The sequence below is a fragment of the Synchiropus splendidus genome, chromosome 3 (assembly GCF_027744825.2).
Source record: "Synchiropus splendidus isolate RoL2022-P1 chromosome 3, RoL_Sspl_1.0, whole genome shotgun sequence".
Taxonomy (NCBI): Eukaryota; Metazoa; Chordata; class Actinopteri; order Syngnathiformes; family Callionymidae; genus Synchiropus; species Synchiropus splendidus.
In genome coordinates, this window is record NC_071336.1 from 30,091,615 (window position 1) to 30,112,833 (window position 21,219).

At 41.7% G+C, this 21,219-nt stretch overlaps 1 protein-coding gene across 5 annotated transcripts in view; it reads left to right on the plus strand.

Moving 5' to 3' along the window:
- Positions 1–21,219, plus strand: part of LOC128756227 (phospholipid phosphatase-related protein type 5-like) — a 137,688-nt gene that overhangs the window by 70,890 nt on the left and 45,579 nt on the right. For 2 of the 5 annotated variants that reach the window (XM_053860571.1, XM_053860570.1), the window contains exon 3: positions 11,514–11,702. The exons of 1 other annotated variant lie outside the window; for it this stretch is intronic. In XM_053860571.1, coding sequence (XP_053716546.1) covers positions 11,514–11,702 — 189 coding nt within the window. Of the gene's footprint in view, positions 1–10,994; positions 11,703–21,219 lie in introns of those variants that run through there. 2 more of the 5 variants (XM_053860574.1, XM_053860572.1) reach the window with 2 other exon arrangements.

Genomic DNA, 21,219 nt, shown 5'->3' on the forward strand with positions numbered 1-21,219 from the left:
ATGTTCAATTCATGACCAAAAACATTTGTGTTGTGAGAGGCGATTGTCACCGACCGGAACTGTGAGGTACATCGGAATGGAGGCGATCAAGACTGAGAAACAGGGAAGCAAAGGAGGCCTGTGTTTAGTCATTAGACGTAGAGCTCACTCCAATACGGAATGTCTGGCTGTCGCATTTTATTCTGCTTGGAATTTTGTCATGGCTTCTCTTGATTGATTGTTTTGGACGAAAATCTTGCATAAGCCACCATCACCTGATGAACTTTTTTTGACTTTTTTGATGATTTCACCTCGTTCTATTACGTGTTGATCTTGCGAGATTTCTGGCTTGGAGGACGTGATGCTCGATTGGTGGTGAGGCAGAATGTTCATATTAATGTGTGGGATCGCTGACAAAAAAATACACTTAAGATTTGAGACTCTTATCTGCAAATTGAAAATCCTCATGTGTATAGCTCCCTTTATCTGGACTTGCAGCTTTACTAAAGCACATAAAACAGCATAATCACAGGGTTTATGACCCTTCATCTCGATTGCGTCCGTCGTCTTGGTTGTTTTTACGCTCAAACAATAGCTACTCATTAGTTGGAGAAATTGCAAGTTGAAGGTTGTGGCTCTACCATGCACTTAAATTTGCACGAGTGGTGCAATATGTTTAATATTAACACTCCAGGAATGACTTACTCCATGCTTTAGGTCAACAAAATTCAATTGCAGTTTCTGTTTTGCATTCCTTAATCTGCATTTCTACCAACATTGATATTTCATAGCGGTTCTGCAGGGCTCCTGAGCAAAGTGGTCTTGGACAAGCTTTTAACAAAATCCTCATTGATTGAACACCTCAAATGTTTTGCTCCTTTGAAGAGCAAGAATAGCAACTTTCTGGTTGGCAGTACTGTACCCTGCATATTTGGATTCCAGGCTCTAATGGTTGACTCACAAAACACGAAGATCTAAACGAGTGCCCAAGAGATTGGACTCACCTCAGGGTGAAGTGTTGGATAAAAGCCTGTGAAACAAACAGCCTTATAAGCAGTATCTGTACTGCTCTGTTTGCATCTTTGACTCCGTTCAGACAACCAAGATCAGGGACTGAACCCCACTCTCTGGGCTTCGTGGAGTCGTTGGTGTTGCGTAATAGAGCAAACTCACTTGATAAAAGCCGTGACTCGCACCTCATTATTCTATTTGTGTCTGTCTTCAGTCTGTTTCTATAGTTACATGTGATGGGAAATGAGAGCAGAGAACTAGTGTGTGAAGATGGAGCTCTTCTTCATACAGCAAGAAGAGGGTGAATAGAGTTGCCTTGTTTGTTTGCAGGGGTCAGGAGGAGCGGGGCTTGTGGGACTGGTATTAAAATGCTCTGTACGACTCGACACACCCAATTCCTTTTTGGTCACGTTTGGAATACCATCACTTCAGTTGCTGAATGAGTTTTTCTTAATGCTCTTGCGCAAGTCCCTGAATCCCCCCACTTGATGAGCCTAGTATGTTAATGTTAAGGATTATGCAATGGAACCCTGGGCAAGACTTTGAACCCCAGCTTGCCCTCGGTGGTGTTAAATCAAACAGCTTGAATCATATCATTCTGGAACGGGATTATTCCTACCAACCCTTTCCTCTTGATCTAACTGCCCCTGCGTCTTTCTGACAAGGAGAAAGAAAAGAGCATAAATCAACTGCTGCCAAAACAACGGTGCGACAAGGACAGTTATCTCTCGTATTAATAACCTCCTGAACGTGGACAGCAGGTGAATGGTGGGTTGGTAAAAGATACTACAACAAGAGCCGATCCAAGCCGTGTTTGCTAGTCATAACAAGATTTGACAGACCATTGTACATATAAGCCTTTACACTACATGTTATTTTACTACTTCCTGCGGATCACCACCAATAAATGATACAGAACCATTAAATCATTTGAATTCAGACACGTTTTCATATATCTCTTCAAGACGGCAAAGAATAGGGAAAGAAAACTTGTAGAATGCCGCAACTATTCTGTCCAAAGGACAACTGAAAAACATTTTAATTTGATGTGGGACTTCGCAGTTTGGACAGTTTCTGGAGACTTTGCTATGTCCGTGAAATATTTCCATACTGGCCGCTTGTAGCGGGACTCCGAGACTGAGAGCACCGCATTTATGAAAGTTTCCACTCCTGACGTTTTAAGAGTTTCAGATTCAGCTGGCTGACGAACGCTGCGTCCGACTCCAAAACAACAAACAACAATACCTGAAAAAGGCTTCGAATCTAGCTCGGTGAAATTAATGATTATTTCTCGGGAAGTTGGCTTAACATTTCGAATGTCACATTCGGACCGACAGGTGTTGCTAAGCGTCAGCTGCGCTAACCTGCTGCGAAGGAACCAGGGCCTCACTTTCATGAGCCCGGAAAACTCCTGCATCCTGCGCATGTGCTGCAGGATGCAAACTTTAAATGACAGATTGAAAGAATCTTCACGGCAGACTGCTTCTGCATGACTGTTGGTGAGTGAGCAACGAGTAGGGAGGACCGGACGCGCCACAACCACTGGGGCTTCTTCAGAGCGCCAGCTGTCACACGTGATCGGTTGTTGTAATCGGCAATGACAGGTCTCGCTGAAATTGGCCAATCATGATCGGTGACTGATTGATCGGAGCATCCCTACTCACTGCTTAGCAAAAAAGGGCAGACTCGATTACTGTATATATGACATGGTTGACAACATGTTGGACATGAACGTGCCCATGATCGCACATGACAAAATATATGTTTTAATAGTAACATCTATAAAATGTACCTTCAGAAAGGATTATTTGTGGGGCAGCGCCAAATGGGCATCACCGTCTTGCGTCAGTTTCGATAGTGATATTGATCAACTAATCTGCCAGACATCCTCTAATCCCTGTTCCTCATTACCGGCGTCTGAGATGTTTTTGTGGATCACTGACTGTCTCACACTTTTGAAAGATTTTGTCTTGATTTTGCATGATGTTTCTTTTTTTTCACTCACGGCAGCTGGGCCAACCACTTAAGTTTACAGACCTGATGCAGGCTTTCTGGCCAATGTATTCCTTGCACTCCTGCAGGGGCACAGTGTCACAGCAGACAAAAGAACTAAGTAGTGAAGCCTGAAGTCCCCGCACTCTCTTGAACCGCTCGATCAGATTCAAGATGGGGACGATCAAAGGCGACTCGTGGTTTCTGAAAACTGGAATCTTCAGTATCATGCTTATCAAACAAAGAATTATTTATGTGCAACAAGAAACATTCTGTTTTGCTGAAAATTGAGGAACTTCTTCTTTCAAATTGTCCCATCAGGGGTTGCCACAGCAAGCTAGCGTCCTCCACCCTCAACTTTATTTGAGTCACTTTTATAGTGACACCTATTTTCTCCTTGTCCTCATGTCCCACATCCCATCCCTTTACCTAGGTCCAATACATTGGATGATTGACACCAAATCCATGTCTGTATGGGTTATATTTCTATATGAGATTGTAGATGAGATGTCAATTGTTCACCAGGTAGTGGTGCTGAATTATGTACGAAGGATACACGGTTATGTATTCCCTTTACGTGCCTCTTTAAATATGCAAGCTGATACATACATTAAAAACAACTCACTCTATTTCCACAGTTGCAGTTCTTTTCGCCATCTTTTTTTCTCCATCAGTCACTTCCTCTGCCTCTCTCTGCTGAGCAGCAATGTCAGATCCACGCAAATATTACCCCAGGATTTGCGGCGGAAATACTAATCGGAGACGGAGAGCGTAAATGCTGGGACTGGTTAAATATTCAAGAAGCCAGCATTATAAATGTATGCATATGTCTGTTAATACTTGATGAGTCGACTAATGGGGTCAAACAGTTGGCTATTAAAAAGGTAGTCTTCAGGTTGTGTCTGAATTGAACTTGTTTTTCAAACGTCCCCACAAATTGGATTTTTTTAATGTGTTTAATTGGTGAAAGAAGAGATGAATTATCAGCAGCCATGAAGTCTCTTTTGCCACCTTGAAACACCAGGGGTTCTCTTCCAGAAGTGACTAGAAATTCAGTTGTTTGTTAAATGAAGTGTTTTAGACGAGGATTTTGCATTATTAGCACTGGCTTCTCTTCATAATTGAGAAGTGTGTCCTTGGCAGAGACAGGGTTCTACCTCTGTCCAAATAAGAATGAAACTATGACCTAAAAATATTGATTCAGTGTGTCATTGTGAAGTAGAGATTCTCTGGAGCAGTTCCTGTTTTTTTTAAAGCCTGTCACAGTACTAGCCGTGATCAGACGCCAGCAGGAAGTTCGCATCAGTTGCTCTCAACAAAGTCACAACATGAATCTCTTGAGGTGTAATTTGGTTCGGCAGAGCTATTTTTGCCATTTAACTCATTTCATTTTCATTTAGCCTTTAATCAGCTCTGGTTAGTTTCGAGCTTGCACCAGCACAATGAAATTGCAGTATTTAAAGTGAAGCAGGGTGAAAATATGCAGAGGTGCTGCATGTTAACATGATGTTATACATGGATCTAGGTCAAACAGAGCTATTAATAGAGTCTAATTCAGAAAATTGTTGATGTAGCAGAGCATTCTCTTTCAATCCCAATTGTGTGGTTCCCTCCAACGAATCTGAGGTGGTTCCTCTGTTTTCCAGCATAAGCTGGGATGAACCTACATGATAGTAAAAGCAATTTCCTGACCATCGGCTCATCTTCCAGCAGTTTCCATGGTTTGGCCCGCTGGTTCCTCACATATGAGTACCTGAAATTTAAAATAGTCACAAGAAGCCCATTAAAGATGTAACATTTAGCTCATACAGTCTTCAACAGAGCTTGATTCGCATTTATTAAAACATATATTGATTGAACTCAGGTTGTGTTTCAGACACATTTATTTATTCTTCATGAAATGAGACACATTTTTTTTCATACCCAATATCTTGCTTGCCTGCCCTTCCATTGTCCTTGCCTCAGTTTATTTTGAGTGCTGCGCACATCGACTCGCCTCTTGTGGCTACAAACACAAAATTTTGCCAGTTAAACGCATCCTGAATGCTCCTTCAGGGAAATTAGTTTGCAGCAAAGACACAAAAATACATGAAATATTAATAAGTAGTCTTGTTTTACAAACAAAACCACGAGACAAACAGTTGAATGTGCAAGTTTAATAAGCAGACAGTCGTTAGGGATTAATTGTTTCCTTATTTAGCAAACAAAACCAAACAAAACCCCTTCAAATATCATCGTCTGTAATATGGGGAGTCCTGTTCTTGGTATGGCGGGGGAGACGTCGGACATTTGCTGACCGCCATGATAGTGATCATGAAACTCTCTTTAGAGAAGTGACTGCGCCAGTTAATCGCTAAACTTGACGGACCATTTTAAAGCATTCATCAAAGACAACAAAATCCTGATACATTCCTTGAAGTCGTTTGATGATCGCTTTTTATTTTGTTCCGTGAAAGCACAAATTACTTTCTGAAACCCTGAGGGTCAAGAACAAGCCTTTTTTTTCCCCACTGTCATTAGACAACGCTGTTGTTTTTCAAATTGTTGTAATTAGATTTGCACTTTGGTTTCTATTTGATTTTCTTAAGCCTTTCAAAGTGTTTGATCTTTTCTTCTCTTGTTTCCTCAGTGATTGTGTTGCTAGCTCAGATGTGACTTCATTAGGCTTTTCCACTGTGACCGACTATAAAAGCGTAGTTTGACCTTTTCCAATACAAATTTTTGCTTGGTGTACAGGAAAGGCTGAAAATACTTCTCAATGCATCTTAAGATCTGAAAACATGATTTACAGAGAGCAACTCGTAGGCCTAAATTTGAGCCTAATTCTGTTAAACCGAAATTCCCGGTCACGTAGAGTCACATAGTGGTATGACATTTGTTGTGTGTGTCAACCAAATGTAGGGATTTCTCATATGTCCAGACACTTTTGTTGTCACTACTAACACAACCCTAACTTAGCTTTTCTTATTCCACCTCATTCTGGAACACCGATTAATGCATGTAGGTCCTTATATACCTCAACCCAGACCTGACACACCAAGTATTCCTTGTCCACATCCTCTCGCTGTTATTACGACCAGTGTCCAATGGTTTGCCAATGTTTCTGTCGCCTTGGATGCCAGTTTAAAGCTAGTGATTTACATTGTGTCTTGTGTCACCAGCAGGGAGTACCAGCTATCATTTATGAGTATTATATGATTATATTTTACATCATCCTACTGGTAAAAAGAAAGTATCCAAAGACCCACAGTAATGTTATGAACACCAGTACAAATTTTTAACTCATGTTTAAAGTAGGGCTGTGTGATACGATATGTATCCCGATACAGGAGTGGTGATATGATACATTGCGATATATTAGATGCTGTAAGTCCAGCAACATATTGTAATATTTCTAAATAATTTTAAGAGGGAACATCATCATATTTAGTATAATACTATGTGCATGAAAGAGGTTTATTATTATGAACTCAGTCCAGTTAAACTTTCATTACTTGGCAAATATTTGGCACATATATTTTAACTGTGAAAAGGAAATCCAGTGAGCCGGTGATCATAAAGCTGTATTTGCTGCGCATGAAATTGAACCTCTGAGTGTCAAGTGGACGATGTTTTCGTCCCTTCATTTCATTCTTCATTCTTCATGAATCTCAGTCATGGACCATGTCAGTATGGGAGGCAGTTCGTTGTTTTGGTGTAATACTTAAATTGAAGTAAGTTAGCTGTAATTCACGACTTTGTCATTTATGTTTGGTGAGTGAAGGTCAGAGCCCAGTAATGATGATAGATGACGATTGTGAAATTGGATTCCGTGGCCAAGACTGCACCGTCCTCTGCACAGTGTGACACGAAACAATTACAAGTTTCAACTTTAGTGTAGTCGGACTGTGCTCGTAAGGTTCAGGAACTGATCGAGCCGATTTGAGCTCTATCAGTGCTTTTTGTTTGGAGCTGCTGACGGCTCTGCTGCGCAACATTGACATCATCCGCCAAAGGCTGACGCAGTGCTCTGCAAGAGCAGCTTTCCATATCAGTTCATCAAAGATAGTAACTTCTGTAAAACATTTATTTTGAGAATCATCTTGCTGTCACAAATCTCTGCTAAGATAAGTGATGCTCAGATTCAAGAACTAAATGGTCTGTGATGCTCAATGATTTTTTTTTTTTTTTCTTGGAATGAACAAGATGATGACAGATGGAATCTTCTGGAGTGTGTATGTGGATGCGCTGGTACAGACAGACTGCTTGAGGACATTACACTTTTTTTACATAGTATTTTCTATCATTAGATACTCCTTCTTGAAATACTCTGATATAATCTACTTTATTGTAACATCTGTTTTGATTTATCTGTTTAAGTCTAGTGATTCTATGTGTTGTTATGGAATGTTCTTTGAAGCCGTTATGTGATCGTCTCATTGATCATTTTAATCCAAACTATTTGAGATACCAGGTAAGAGAAAAGGGACCAATCCGGTTTATGGATGTGATAAATGAGGACATGACGGTGTGACTAAAGATGATGAAGATCATAGCCTAGTTTGAGGCCTGGCTGTGGCATGAGAGTGCCCTAATAAGACTGCTAGTGTGCTAGTTGGACCTCCCAAAATTTGGAGCAACATCCAGGAGCAATGGTGTTAACTGATTATTAACATATTAACGTTAGTTAATATTCTGGACTTGTGCACGGTTGATGCTAAAATATTAGGCAGTTCAAGTAGAGCTAGCCCCTCCGTCCAAACACAAAAATCTAGGTTAAACACTGAATATTTTCAGTAGAAGACATAACATACAGTAAAAAATCAACATGCCATGGGGTCATCCCGTGATACTGTTACTTGTTATTGCTACTCAGTAATATCACAAGGGGGCGACAGTAGGGGTCGTCCAATAATCAGACTCTACTCCAATCCAATTGCTGTTGCGGTGTCTTGGCACCGTACCCAACTACATGCCTTGTGTACATGTGTGTGGATGCCTGTGATGGAAGCCACTGTAACTTGCCGTTTCTGGTGTAATTGAGGCTTCAGGCCATCAATGTTGCGCCCAAGGAGTCTGAATGTGTTGAGAAAGAAACGCGTATAGTATTAAATAATATTCAATAAATTTTTTACGGTAGGGAGCAGGGAAGCATAAACAATTATTTGAAGCAGTAATGCAGTGACACGTCATTTAAAAGTAGAAACCTAGATGTGTTAGAATGGACATAACAGGTAAAGCCTCCCCGAATGAAATTGTTGGATATTTCTCTAAGTGTTCCAAGCAGGACCCAAATTGTGTCTTTTTTTCCCATGGAGTCAATTGAGCACTGGCACAAGTCAGTCTCAAACTCTTGAAAATAGATTAGTTAGCGCCAGGATCTGCCAAGCACTTTAAATAGAAAGCATGCCTTTGAGTTAGCTTGGGAATCTGGCCAAGATGTCACCTGATTTCCAGCCAACACATCTAGCTGTGAGGACACCGCAGGGCGAACACAAGACCAGATGGTGTGATTGTATCTCCACATAGGCTTGTGGAATGTCTGGGGATCCTCCCGTTGATCGCTGGCTTTGTGGCCTTTCAACAATATGTGCAATATTTCATCCTCTCCGAGTCTCGGATTCTAAAGAGTTAATGTGAGTAGGTGTGTTGTGATCCACTTGGAAATATTAAAATAATAGTCACTTTTTAAAATGCAGGGTGTTTTGAGTCCAAAAGGAAAACCTCTCACTATGCTAGTCATCTCAACTGCTTTCCCAATTCAAGTGCTCTCTACTGACGCCTTGGGGGGCCTCCCAAAATAGCAAGCATCCGTACTGATTTAAGATGGTAAATCATTTAACGGCAGAATGACACTTAAGACAGTATAATCGCTGTACTCTGGGGTGAAGCCCTCTGCATATAAATATGACCTACGTAGTCTTATAATGTTTGGTGATGACAGAGCGTCTGGGTAATGGCTGCCATTAGTCAGACCTGTCACTGTGTACTCACCTGACTCCTCACATCACCATCTCCATTTTTGTCCGCAGCTTCATCTCCATCTGTCTCTGTCTCCTTTGACACTGAGCACTTTTATATTTCATCACGCTGCAGAAGCAGATGAATGTGTTTGGAGTGCAACAAAAAGAGACTGTGAGAATGGAGTGTGAAATAATACCCGACTGCAGAGATCGGTGCGAAGAAGTGCCCTCTCTTCTTTGTTTGATGAATTATGAAGGGAGGAAATGAAAAAACAGTCTTATCATGTGGCTAGTGATCACATTGAGAGGACAATTTCATTTGCTTCTTTAAAAAAAGTGATGACCTAACAGTGGCGTGTGCAAGTTGCAGCTGTAGTAAAATGACACTTTGGTCTATGTTGCAAGAAATTGAAAATGTGTCATAAGACAACTTCCCAGGAGCTGAAGTTATATTTGATATGCTTGAGGATTTGGGGCTTCTGACGTAACACCTACTGGGAGTGCTTGCAGACGACCACAGTGCTGTACCGTTCAAGATGAGTCACTGTCACTGAAATAGTGAAAAAAAACTCTATTTAAAGGTTCTGTAACTCTGTGTGTCAGTGTAAAATTACCCTATGTCACCAGCAAAGTTGGAGCAAAAATGATTTCTATGTGATCGCAAATTCAGCATCCTGAGATGGGCCTGAATGACATTGCAAGAGGAATATCCTCTTCTGTTTCACTACTGGTGAAGAAATCCGGAAACACTGCGAGGTACCAAGGTGTTCTAATTGTGCCAGTGAGAGTCTTGGTCTATTTTTCATCGCAGAAGTTGTAGATCTAACTGGGTGAAACAAGTTAGAAACAGTAGAAGAGAAAGTCTTTGGTTCTTGGTAACGATGCACTGCTGATAGTTTTGGGAAGACGCTGACACATGAATCCTGAGGCCTGGAAGTTCATCTCAAACAAAATGACTTCCATAGCCACAGTTTTCCAACTAAAACAAACAGTTTATTGGGGGTGGTGCTGAAGCCTGAAAAAAAAAACCCGCACAAAAATCTGTATTAATAATGATTATAAATTTCATTTTCTAAAACACAGCATGCAGTCAAATCACCGAAATAACCAACTTTAATGTATCTATGGTGTGATGTGGCGTACATCTTTTAAATTAAATGCCTTTCAACTTTAGCTAATTGTAAATATCAAACTAAATAACAAGACAGCTGACTCTTCTTTTTAACAACCAAATAATATATTGAACAATAAAACAAAATATCACAATGAAGCACATCATTACCCTGGATGAAAGGGGTTGGGAAAAGACCGTGTTTACCTGTGTGATGCTGCAGGAAGAGGGGCGTTCAGTGCGGCAAATAAGTCACCCAGCAGAGCAAATTGATGGGAGAGTAACCTTTTTCCTCAAAAATGTAAGAATGAAGAAAAAAATGGGCACCAGAAGGAGCACTTTTCTCAAACATTATTTTGCCATTGAACGTTTTGCCAACCTGTCCATCTCTGATCCTTCCCCGTCAGACATTTGACAAGTGTGAGTCTTCACTTCCTTTCTACTTTTGTAACCACAAACTTGCTCTTCTTCCTCAAAAAACATTTATAAATCCCTCAAATATTCATTCATATTGTTGGCACCTCCTCCTCTTCAGTTCACTAATGGAGTTGGTTCCTCTGATTACCCAGTTTGGACCCACTTACCAAGCATCGCACTTGCCTGCATCACAATCCTATTTATGGTTGTACATGGAAGCTAAATGTCATTGAAATGTGCTGTGAATATGACTTGTTTTGAATTCAGTCTTGGTTTAATTCATGTCACAGTCGCTTTAAAATGACATTTGCGTTGCCAACACGTACACATGTATTAGTGCTTTTTCTCTTTTGTGTACTGACTGAAATCGAATTTAAATAGATCAGATGTGTACTACACAACATTTCCAATACAAACACACAAAGTATTTGTGCCTTTAACTATCATAACCCTGTGAATTTGACCAATTTAAATCATGAATCTAACCATTTTTCATGAGTCTAAGCTCTCGGTAACTAGTCAGAAATGCAAAATAACATCTAGTGATGCTCTACTGTGGATGTATGGAAGGCATACGACACACCGTCACTCAGTTGTCCATCAGAAAACGGATAAAACAGCAGAGTTAAAACGCATGACATCATCTGTCTTCACCTTTTTTTTACCCCTCCTGCTGTTCTTCAATTGGCACACGTTCACTGGAAGCTGTCAGTTTGCTTACATGTCGCTCCAATCCTCTATTATCTCTCTGGCTCGCGCGCTCATCCCTGCTCTCTCTCTCTTCAACACACACACACACACCCATCTGGAGGCGGAGTTGGAGTCTCACAATCTCCACACGCTTAACACACTCATCCACACTGTCGCTCTCTCTGAACACTGTCTTGCAGCAGCGAGAACCGGCTCCTTCCATTCAGCCGCGCCGACATGAGCAAGACAGAGGGGGTCGGAACCAAAGGGGGAGAGGAGGAGGCTAGTTAGGGGACAGCGAGTGAAGATAATCGGGGGTTCTTCTGTTTAAATGCCTGACACTCTCTGTTTGCATCATGCTGTACTTCCAGCTGGTGATCATGGCCGGTACCGTCATGCTGGCATACTACTTCGAGTACACCGATACCTTCACGGTCCACGTGCAGGGCTTCTTTTGCTATGACACCGCCTACACCAAACCCTACCTGGGACCAGAGGACAGAAGCGCCGTCCCGCCGATACTTCTGTATGCAGTGGTAGCAGGACTACCCACCCTGCTGGTGAGTTGAACCTTCATCAAACCCTTGTCACCTGCCTGCTGAGAAAACCGGAAATGAATGAATGATTCAGATTCAAATGACCTCTAGCAGCTTCATTTGTGTCTGTGTGCGACCCTCTAATACATGACATACATCATTTTATGAGACTAAAGTTATTAAATTGCACACTCCGCCGTACTAGGAAATGAGGAGGCAGTTGTGTTCATGATACCGAAAAGCATGCAGTCATTGACACTTTAATTCATTCATGCGTGCTCTCACAGTCACTGATTCATGTTCCCCTCTGTGTGCTCACTCGGCTGAAGCCAGCACGCTTATGTACGATGTCACGAGTGCAAATGCGCGCGGTTCCTTCGCTGGCGTTGTCACATTAATCAGAGTTGCATATGCGAGCGGATTTGGGTTTCTTGCTGCTTTATACTTCTCTAAGACTGTGCGAGTATAGAGGAGGGCTGTGTTGCACACTGAAGGGGTTGCACTGTGGAAATGATGCCAAATCATGTCGTCCTTTGAACACAAGTACATGTTCAGTTCTTATCAAACACCACTACAACTGATTACTGGTCAAGTGCCCTTTAAACTCAATTTCGGTACAATCATAATCATGTTTATATGATACTGTTAACACATTTAGATGCTGGATTGAAAGATATATTTAATTCAATACATATCTGTACATGTATTGATTAAAAAATGTTATGTTTCTTCATAGTAAAAGTCTTTTGCTGTATCACAAAAACATATATTAGGCACTTACTAGAAGTCAATTTAATGGTGCTGCTTGTTGTTAAGGGACAATTTTGAACCCGATTGAAACTCTTTATAGCTGGATGAGGTCCTCTGGGTCTTGTTCACGAGTGAAGGAAGGATGAAAACAGGCAGTTGATGACGCTGTGTCTTCAGTCGTGAGGACCCGGAGTTCAGCCAAAAGCCAAGGGCTTCGATCTACTAGTCAATCTGTATTCTCACTCTCATCACGATCATTGGGTTGTGACTGAAAGAACAAGCTCATTGGCAACGGTCATTAGTTTTCTATCCAGGATGTTAGGACCCACTCTTAATCCAGCTGCTCCTCCTCAGGTGGCTCAGGCATCTTCTTAACTTGTTTCCTGAGCCAACTGGGAGCTGACCTGGGACAGACTGAAGAGGTAGTGTCCGACCGTTGACCAGGCTTCCCAGAAGAGCTGGAGGAGGTTCTTGCCACTGAGAGAAACGCGCTTGTTCGGCTATTCTTCATGTAATGTGAAATAATTCTGATGAGTGGATTTATCATTAGTTAAGAGTGTGTTTAGCTCCTGTACATACTGTGTCATCTTGGTTGCTTAGCCCTAACACATTTAAGCTATTTAGTTGTATGAGCCTGGTGGTTCAGAAGTTTAGGTTCACCTGGCTGTGTACACTGGATGGTGGATGGATCACATCTACCACATAAAAAACAAAACAAAGAAAAACTTAATAACCTAATACATATTTATGTGAAACTTCTGCTGTCGATCTCTTGTGCTCAGTCTCATACAGCTTTCAATACATAGTCACTCTGACCTTCATTATTAAGATCTCCTCTTGCTGCCTTTGTGATATTATTGCTCTGAAAATACAGCCTGACATTTGAGCTGCTGCTAGAAGCTGTGCTTTAATGCACTACATTGTCCCTATTTGAGACATTCATGAGTGTGAAAAGGTTGCGTAGTTAAGGTAGCAGTTGTTATTTGGATTTTTGGTCGGATGTTGCTTTGTGAAGTTCACCATTCTCAAGTGTTTTTTTTATTGCTATAGATGGTTGGTAATTTGAAACTTAGCGCCACCTTACCCAAAACCTTAGAGAAACTGTGTGTCTATTGCGTATCAAAAGTTTTTGGAAGTATTTTTCTTTCTGGCTAAAAAGGTATCGGTTTAAATTTGACTATAAACTGCCAAAATGATCCAGATAAATGGTGTTAAACCCAAGCTGCTTTACTTGGAGTTGTCCTTCATCCATCTGCTGTAGCGCTTCCGCAGTGACTCATCTTGCTCTGCCAAAGTCCAGTCTACAAAAGAAACACTCGTCAGGGTGAGAAAAAGACAAACTAGAAAGCATGTTGCTGAGTCCAGTGAGAGGCACACAGCAAGCAGGGCAGGAAAATGGATCTTCAAAATGAAATCCTGACAAATCCTCACAGTGAATTTCAGACTGTATTCCAAAATGCACGAGAAGTCAATGAAGCCAAGCTCAAAGTGGGGTGATGTGATGCCTGTTGAAACCGGTTAAAAGCTTCGCTGCTGAGTTTTTGACTGCTTTGTGTCAAGTGATTTTTGTGTGGCAGAGAAGAGGAGGGAGTCGCAATAATGAAGTGATGCTGAGGTGTGGGTATTGAGTTTTGAACAGATTTCAAGTTGTTTAAACAGGTTTAATGCCAATATGAGAGGAGAGGACTCTGGGGAATGGAGTGCATTGAAAATGCTTTCAACATAGTGATTTTACTAAGTCTATGCTTTGGTCCGAATAACTGGCCTCAAGATTCCAGAATGTCTGGGAGGGATAGAGAATAGAATTGGGCCCAAAACTGAGCCTTGCAGTGCGCCACTGGCCACTCCTCATTTGGAGGAAGAGCGTTAAATGTGTTGGTTTAGAATGGTGGTGTGTGTTGTTTTAGCCCAAATGATATAAAATAAAAAAAATGTCCACGTTCCCTTTAAGTTGGAAAATCCATTTTAGAGCTCCACTTCTCCTGCTGACGCATCTGTGTCTCCTGTTGCATGTAAATGTCATTTTGCCAATTACACTGTGTTTGTGCATTGAACTTGTAAAACGCGGACAAACGTGGTGCGGTGTAGCTCAGAAGTTCAGTGATAATTGCTGCTGTGGCATATGCTGACAGCTCCTCAAAGCCGTCACCTCCCTTCTGCTTTCCTCTGCGTCTGTTCCTGCTGGCTGTCTGTGGCGACACAGCTGAGCTCCCGGAGATTCACCGGAACACAGCTGAGGTGCCGGTCACATGACACACATGACAGTTATTCCGCAGGAATATCACGTGTGGATTTTATTGACCTCAGAAGAGGCCTGTTGGGTTATGTCTTTGATGAATGTGGTAATTATGGTGCGGCGATCAGAAGAAATCAATATTTACAGATCATAAGCCTGATGTTGGATTCAAGATGGTTTGATTGTGTGGAGCCACAGCTCTCACGAGTTTCTGTTGCAGTCTCTTCACTGTGATGTCCTGAGTTTCTTTTTTCAGCTTTGTGTGAGGGCTTTGACTGTCAGCCTCTGGGAAGTGATGCTTTGAAACTGCGGCGATGCGGGCGCTAAATCGAAGGGCACTAGGCCTTGTAGCGTGGTTGTCGCCCGGGACCTCAGTTGACTTGACTCGCTCCTAGGCTCACCAAACTCAGCAGGAGTGGAATAAGACTCGTATAATCGCTGAATTGCTCATATCAGAGTCAGGCCTGTGACTGGTTGCTTAGTCAGACTCCAGTCCGTCAGACTGTTGAATGGACCCGGCTTCCTCAACAGCACTATACACTGCCACACAAGTTCTCACGTCTAAAAAACATCCTCTCCAGTTCTTTCTTGAAAGCAATAAAATATTTGTTTGGAGTTGCGGTCAATGTTTCATTTTCACACGAGCCAAACCGCCTCTTAAATTGCTGCACATTTCCTGCACTGAACGGTCCAGGCTGTTATTAAAAGTGACAGCTGTCTGTACCATTAGAGTTTGATATTCTGTCTCGTGGCATGCACACTGCTCAGTTCCGACCCGATGGAAGGTTTATTATTGCAATGGCTTTCATCTTCAATGTCAAATTTTTGGTTCCATCCTCCCCTCATTGGCTGTCCTCTCTCTTACTCAGACTTATTTATCCCAATTCGAAAGAAATTACTCTGCGAGACTCGACCCTAACTGTTGAAAGAACCGTCTGGCATGACTTCAGAACTGAACTTGCCATTCAAAGGACCATCTACCTTTCATCTCTGCTATTGTCACTGATGCTCTGGTTCTATGGGAAGGGCAGAGATTCATTCAAATCGTTCAGAAATATCTCTCATTACGCTGTTTCAACCAATTCCTCGATGCCATTTATGCTACTCTTCCGGTTTCCTGTTAAACTTTCCATCGTATTTTTAACACATTCTTCAATATTGTGTGTGTGTGGTTTAAAGGCTGAGCACACGCTGCATTTAATGTTTTCAAACTGCATGTACTTGAACGTCACTGGAGGTTTTGCATCGACCAAAATATCAAATCAAAACGGCTCCTCACTTTGACGGCTGACTTAAGCTTGTGCAACACAATCAATGTCAAGATGGCTAATGCAAGATCTGGAGATGTGTCACTGGGCCAGGAGACAAAACAGAACGCTGCCAGAAGCAACGTCCGCTCAGTCTGGTATTGAATATGGCGTAGAACAAATTGCATGGCGGGTTAATTATAATGTATTTCATCAACAAGCTATTGATTTACTGGAACCCATCAGAGGAGCATTTGCATTATGTTCCATCACATACGTTTATGTCTTCAATTGAACAAGTAGCTAGTCAGTTCCCATCAATAAGTTGATTTCATTGGTATACAGATTTGAAAAAATAAAAAAACTGAAACATGAAAAAAACAAATCCTCCTGATGAGTACATATGTTTATGCCCAAGGTTACACTCTCAGATCCACAGAGCTTCCTAACTGCTGACCTCAATCCATCAGAATCGTGCCACACAAACAAGACACTCATTCTTAATGAAGAGCCCCTGAAGGCAGACGGATCTCTGATTACACGATAGTCACTGGAGATACATATTTTGGACTCATGTCTGGTCCATGGACCATGTAAATATTTGTCACCGAGACCTTCCCCGGTTTTACGGCGTCAGCATGGAGCCGTTTCATTTTGCTCTCAGTAGTGGTCTGCTTTGTTATACACTTAAGATAAGAAATGCTGAGATGCGTTGACTCATCTGTATTTTCCATATTACCTTATTAGTCTTTTAGATAAAGTAGCAGTACTTTAGAAGCACTAAAGCTGCCAGATTCAATATAATGCAGTCTGCTAGCCTGAGTGCTGTCCAGACTCCAGTGGTGGTGCCATTAGGGAGCATTCACAAAGCAGCATCTGGATTTTGTTTGTAGATTGTTTTTTTTTTTTTTCTTTTTTTTAAGTCATTATTTAGATTATTCTGGTGAGTATTTTTTAATCCTCTGCAATGTACTGGGTGTGGGACAATGATTTTAAAAAGAGTGTCAGAGGAATGTGTATGTAAGTTTAAATGAATGTTGCATACCTAAACATGGCCTTTGTGAAAATGTTTTTTTTTCCATGTTCAGACGAGGTCAGATTCTATGCTTTTCCCAGTTTTCCTCTCTGACCAAGCCCTTAATTGTCTCTACGGAGCAACATTTCACTGCCCGACAGGTCATGATACCCCACAACAGTCCACTTTCTCCCCCTCTTTCTCCATTTATGAGCCGCTGATAAGGATCGCAGCCTCAGGCGATACAGTACATTTATTTTTGATGGATCTAGAAACGAGGGGGGCTGAAATAACGGCTTGGATTCACATTGGTTCTGTAATTGCGAACACATGATCCGAGGGGTCTGTGTGAAAGGACCATCAAAGTATGATACGCTATGTCCACAATAGGTGGTCCTTCGGCAACATTCGGCCACTGGCTGCTTATTTGTTATTCCTTTATCCCTCATTGGCATTTGACTCTATGAAAGCTCCTGTTACGTATAAAATCCAAATACCATCTTACAGAAGAGAACCGGGGCTTTGCACTCATAGAACTATCATTACAGTAACCCACACTTCTGCGCTGCGACCATATTTACCGGTGTAGCCCCGCCTTATGTTTTCAGAGTTATTCAGGCTTCTCAGCACAATACCTCCTGAATGATCGGTATGATTGAATAAAGACCCCCTAAAAGCAAATAAAAGGTCTTTACAATGACATATTGATGGTTACAAAATGCAGAAGGCATTTATGAGTTTTCAGAGAAAGAATGTGACTAACTGAGAGTGATGTCCAGGAGTGAAATTGTGTCGAAAGTATATCGAAAGGTTTATATTTTAGGTCCAACGTTTTCCTATTGATGTAATTTTAGAGTTCTGACCATGTTATAAAGTAGAAAATTCAAATGTCTTTTTACCATTGTAACAACTTCAAACAGTCAGTCATTGCTTGAAAATGACTTTGCACCTCCAGCCTTAGGCATAAAGATTTTAACTTGAAATGGATTCCGGTTTTATTTTGTTTGTTGTTTTGAGTGTTGCATTACAGCATGTCAGATGACCAATCTCGATAAATGGCCCTTTGACTTGATGACGCATTTATTTGTTGCCCTTACACGTTTGTATTTGACCACCAGATTTACAAACCACATTTCTTTTTCTATGCACACGTCCATGTGGAGTCTGTCTGGAAAGTCACCAAGACTCAAAGCCTTACTACCAAGTCCCTTGCAGCAAGAGAGAAATCTGATCTGGTGTTTGAGCCTCCGCTCTCTTGGATAACTGAGGTGGAGAGAAATGAAAGGCATATTTTATTCTGTAGCAGCCAGGGTCAAATGATTTCATCATGATAATGCCACTTAATCATGTCATTTAAGGCTCAGCTGAACTGTGCTTAGATGGACATTGTTTCCACAACCCAGTGAGTGTGTGACATAGACGCTGAAACATCTTTAATGTCTGTGCTAATCTTACATTTCTTATATTTTCATATGCTGTAATGGTGCCATAATTTGCCTTAAAACTGTGATCACGCTGACAGACATGGTTATCACTGCAGTGGTAACATAATGACAACTACAACGGAGTGGCCGTAAACTGCATACGGACACTGAAGCATCAGTTGTTGTGGCCTCATTGATCCAGTGCTTTCAGTCTGCTTCGAAGGCTGTTCATTAATGCCTGTCTATTTGTCTCCAGAGGAAGAGACCCCGCTCATCCGTCGTGTTTTACGATGTCCAGCGATGACACGTTGTTTCGTTACCACCACATAAATATGCATCAAACCCCTCGCTGGGTGAGCTAGTGCATCCCTTTGAAATGGTGTTGTTATACTTGTTAAATATAGAAGTGCAGAGACATGAATCTTTGAATGACCATGTTACAGTCTGAAAAAGAGGGATAGACGAGGCGAGGCAGGGGAGCGAGCACTGGAGGAACTGCTGAGTGAATAAACTGCGGCTGTCACCCCAACCCTGTCATCTCGACTTTGCCGTTGGGAAATGGCTCTACACCGAAGAAGACAGAGGGATAGCCAGAAACTGGAAGCACTTAAGGGACCAAATCAGCCACACATTGCAACTGCGGCCCTGTCAGATTGTGTTAAAGCAAATAAGAGAAGGACTAATGGCCTGTGGCTCCGGCTGCTCACAATCAGGTGGCCCTTCGGCCAGGTTTAGCTTTCTCCATGCATAACAAGCATTTTTTTGACGTTCCCTCAACTCGGAGGAACATCACTACCGTATTGTTCAGGACAACAGCAACAGATACTGAGGATGATAAAAGGTGCCCCACAGTTTGACAGGAGCACTGTGTTAATCTAAAAATGGCACCTCCTCAGTGGAAACAGTAGCATTTAAGTCTGTCGACTTAAGGTGAGTGGATCAGTCCTCTGATACTAGCACCAACTACATTGTTTAAATCTGCATCATAAAAGGGACATCATTTCCTAAAAGTTTATTCCATTCCGTTTCCATTTGTAGCTGTGAAGTTGATTTAGTTTGCTCTTGGATCGATCGTCTGTGATGTTTCTCCAGCCTTTCATCATGAAGGAAGCCTTGAATTATAAAAAGCTGAATATCTTTTTGCAAACATTTTTCTATAACCAATTCAGTGAGACACGATTTTCATCTAAAGTTCACATAAGCTTCTTACTTTTCAAAGAAATGTACCTTCATCCTTTGGCATCTTGTTTTCATAGGCATTGTCACTACTGAGGTGTTAAATACTGACAATAGTCAATTGGACGTTTGCATCGAATGTTGACACATAGGAGCTTCGATTGAATCAAATGTTTTCTCTCCTGCTGAGGCATTTCCGTGACGTTCAAAAGAGTGGTTGGAGTTGGAGGATGCGGATGCATTAGAGTGACGATCGGATTGTTGCTACACAATACTACACACCTAATGTGTCCATGAGCTTTACTCACAGTATAGAAAAGAGTGGACCATGAGTCAGGGTCATGACCACATTACTTACTGAAGTATCCCAAGTGACATGAAAGTGTCTTTCCAGAGTGCAACCTGAAGGTGCACCAATGCGTGGATTAAGTCCTGCCCCAACCACTTTCCCATGATATATGTTGCCATGTCCAATGAAATATGGCCTACAGATTCAGGACAATGCATCCTCACTCTTATGGTGTAATATATTGACGTTGAGAATTTGGACTTTTGCTGACCATACAGACGCCTAAGGGATCCTTCAGCATTGTAACTTGATCTACATACCCCTTAAATGGTTTTTCTCCATTTAAACTTATGTGTCAGAATGCAATGCAGAAGGCTTTGATGTCAGTATAGGATGCAAAGGTCCACTTCCCAATGCCATGGGAGTGAGGATGGGTTGGTCAGGACGGGGCAGCGGGAGGTGAAACATGATTCAGGTGAAAGGTAATTTGGCTACATCCAACTTCTGCAACACCCTGAGACACGTAATCCACTTGACAATCATCGAACTGTTAAGACTTAGGAGTGAAGATGTGGTGTGGAGACACCAAACAATATTTAGTGGTCTGTCTTCTTTTAACGTACAAAATTTAAACCTTTAAAATGCTCAAAATATCTTCACTTTTATCAAAGAAGAGGTTCAGCACGAATATGAGCCTGGATGTAATTTACTTGCCCAGATTCCCTATAGTGCGTTTTACTTCAGCAGCTTTAGTTTTGCTTAAAAACAGCCAATATGCTAACAAGCTCCCCCTTTCTCTGTTGCTTGGCAACTCCTTCTTGTTACCATAATTCCCGATCAGATGTCATGTTCCAGATGTGTTCTTTAGGGAACAGCACCTCAGAGTTTCCCCAGCTACTTGTTTTAGTTCACAACTCCTTTGATCATCTGTCACTCTCCCTCCGTCGCTCATGTCTTGTACGAGCTACTGACACATGAGCTGCAGTACTGAGCAGCGACTGGACAACCTTGTGCCTCTCTGGATGTACACAAATCCAGAGGTGGAAAAATTGACCGATATGTGAATTTGTCATGGATAAAGCGTTTGAACTCGCCGGAGGCAAAGAAAACTGAATGATTTGTTTAATCTCTGGTGGATTATCTGACTGATGCCGCTGTGTCCGTTTGAGTCTGACAAATATTATTTCAAATTAGAGAAAAACATGGTTTTCTGAGTAGACAATGAAGGCATCATTGCTCAGAAACAACTGCTATTGTCAGAAATGGGAAACTTGGCACGGCAGCGATGCATTCTTCTGATAGTCAAAGCTGGCGGAGAGAGGGGGAAAAAACACTTTTAATTTGTCAGACCTCGAGTGTATTTCCACTGAGTGGAAGCTCACGGAGTATTGACAAGAATCCATC